We start from the raw sequence: 2,116 nt of genomic DNA, 5'->3' as shown, positions 1-2,116 counted from the left end.
ATTTATAGTGATGGGGTAAAAGGGGGCAACTCAATATTAATGACTACAGGGGAATGGGGGGCTTACTTTATATTGATGGTCATTGGGAAACTATATTAAAGGCCATTGAGGAAGGGGGCAACTTTATATTGATGGCTACAGGGGGAAACTTCATATTGGTAGTCATGGGAGGGGGCTCTATATTGGTGACCATGGGAAAGGGTGGGATGGGGTAACGGCATACCAGTTCCCATGTCTTTGGATTGGGAAGTCTAACAATCTCATATAGGTGGATGTCCAGGTTCCATTAAATTTGGTTACCCCCTGCCCCCCCCCCCCTTACCTATCACCACACCTTCCCCAACAATTCCCATGGAATAATGGCACTACAGTGAGCTGCACCCCCATCAGTACCTTCATAGGAGCCAAGCTCCAGCACTCAGCACAAGGTAGGTGGGTGAAACACGCCAAGGATGGGACCTACATGGGGGTACGATATCATTTATACGAACAATAAAGCTTCTACAAAGGTACTGGTTGGGGTGCAGTTCTGGGGGAGGGGGAGCTGGACCCTCTGAAGCCCGGTACCCAAAGTTGGGTTTTTCTAGACAGGTTCTCTTTACCAAGCTCATATTTATCATCAATAAAAGACTAAAACACGAGATTATAAAATATCAATTGACTTTATTTTTCTGTACATTGCATATCATACATTATATACACACAGCCAATCTGATTCCAACTGATCATTCACCAAGGGGAATATTGATTGGATCAGTCATGTGAATGTGTATCTCACCAATCACATTGCTGCACAATGATTGTGTTTTCTTGCTTCTTTTGCAGATTAATGATGCGGAAAGGTCTCTTCCAGCACCTGCAGGCCCGGGGGATTCAGGTAAGGTGGAGACGGCAGAACGAGATTGGCTACTGCTAGTCATGTGATGTATCAGATAATGGACGGGTTGGGAAGTGATTGACCCCTAATTTATGTCTCAGGGAATAAAATATAGAAATCAGGAGCTGATTGTCCCTGGGGGTCCCTATTGGTCCTCCAAAGCCATTATCGGAGGGCATAACATGCTCAGGTGGCACCAGTGTTCATGCTGGGGGTGGCAATAGGAGCAACAACCTCCCAACAGAAACGCCCCGCCCTTCATGTATTTTATTATTGCCCATGGCCGATTCTATCACCCCCCCCGGGATAGGAGCACTAAGGTGTGCAATACATAAGCCAATCCCTAAATCCTGAAATAGTCACATGACCTCTCCCCCATCCACAGGTCTATCTTTGGGTACTGAACCAGGAGTCGGACATCCAGCGAGCATTTGATTGCGGGGCCACCGGTGTCATGACGGACTTCCCCTCCAAACTGCACCACTTCCTGCAGCAATATGAAGGGGAGCAGAGGGCCCTGGAACCTCAAGAGCCTGCAGCAGAGCAGGAGAGCCAGCATGGATACTGAGGACACAATGCTGGGACTGTAAATATGAAGTGTCCCCAATAAATGGCTTCTAGTTTTTCAATACAGTGACAAATGTGGCCGTGTGTGGAACTGCAATGTAAGGGCGGGGGTCAGGGCGACCTTATTGGGACCCCCCAGTGTCTATTATGAGGGGCCCCCACCATTCCTGGACTGACCAATTGTGAATGAGCTCCTGGCCAGTTCTGTCTGGGATTTGCCCATTCCAGTGCACCAATCAGCATCCTTCGTCTTCACAAACTTCCAGCCTGATATCGTATTGCACCTGTAGTGCTGAGCTCTGATTGGACCATTGGCCTCCTCTCATTCCTGTGCAGTCTTGGCTCTGAGCTCTGTTCGGCATGGCATCATTCCAGCACAGCTCGGCCAGCTTCCTCCGCTCGGGATCCAAACAACTTCCTCCGGTGCAGCCCCCTGACATTCAGAGACCCCTGGAGGGTATCTGGGGGGGTAAATACCAGGGTGGGGTACATAGCTGCTGGAAGAAGTGGGGGTAAAGTCCAGGATGGGGATGGCTCAGACTATCTGATTGGGGGGTCCAGGGACTGAGGAAGTAGGGGGCAGCGGGAGGAGGAATGGGGTGCAGGGCGGGGAATGGGGTCACCCCAGAGGGTACAGAATGGGTGAATCTGTAAGAAAAGGACAGAAGGTCA

General features: G+C 49.8%; 1 protein-coding gene across 4 annotated transcripts in view; it reads left to right on the top strand.

Annotated features, from left to right (window-relative positions):
• GDPD3 (glycerophosphodiester phosphodiesterase domain containing 3) overlaps positions 1-1,506 on the top strand; it is a 9,357-nt gene extending 7,851 nt beyond the window's left edge. For all 4 annotated transcript variants that reach the window (XM_072417230.1, XM_072417231.1, XM_072417234.1 and 1 more), the window contains exons 10-11: positions 826-877; positions 1,263-1,506. In XM_072417230.1, coding sequence (XP_072273331.1) covers positions 826-877; positions 1,263-1,445 — 235 coding nt within the window. In that variant the 3' untranslated portion in view covers positions 1,446-1,506. The remainder of the gene's footprint in view (positions 1-825; positions 878-1,262) is intronic.
• The last annotated feature ends 610 nt before the right edge of the window (positions 1,507-2,116 follow it).

The sequence above is a fragment of the Pyxicephalus adspersus genome, chromosome 7, assembly GCF_032062135.1.
Source record: "Pyxicephalus adspersus chromosome 7, UCB_Pads_2.0, whole genome shotgun sequence".
Taxonomy (NCBI): domain Eukaryota; kingdom Metazoa; phylum Chordata; class Amphibia; order Anura; family Pyxicephalidae; genus Pyxicephalus; species Pyxicephalus adspersus.
This window is presented reverse-complemented; position numbering and strand designations above follow the sequence as displayed.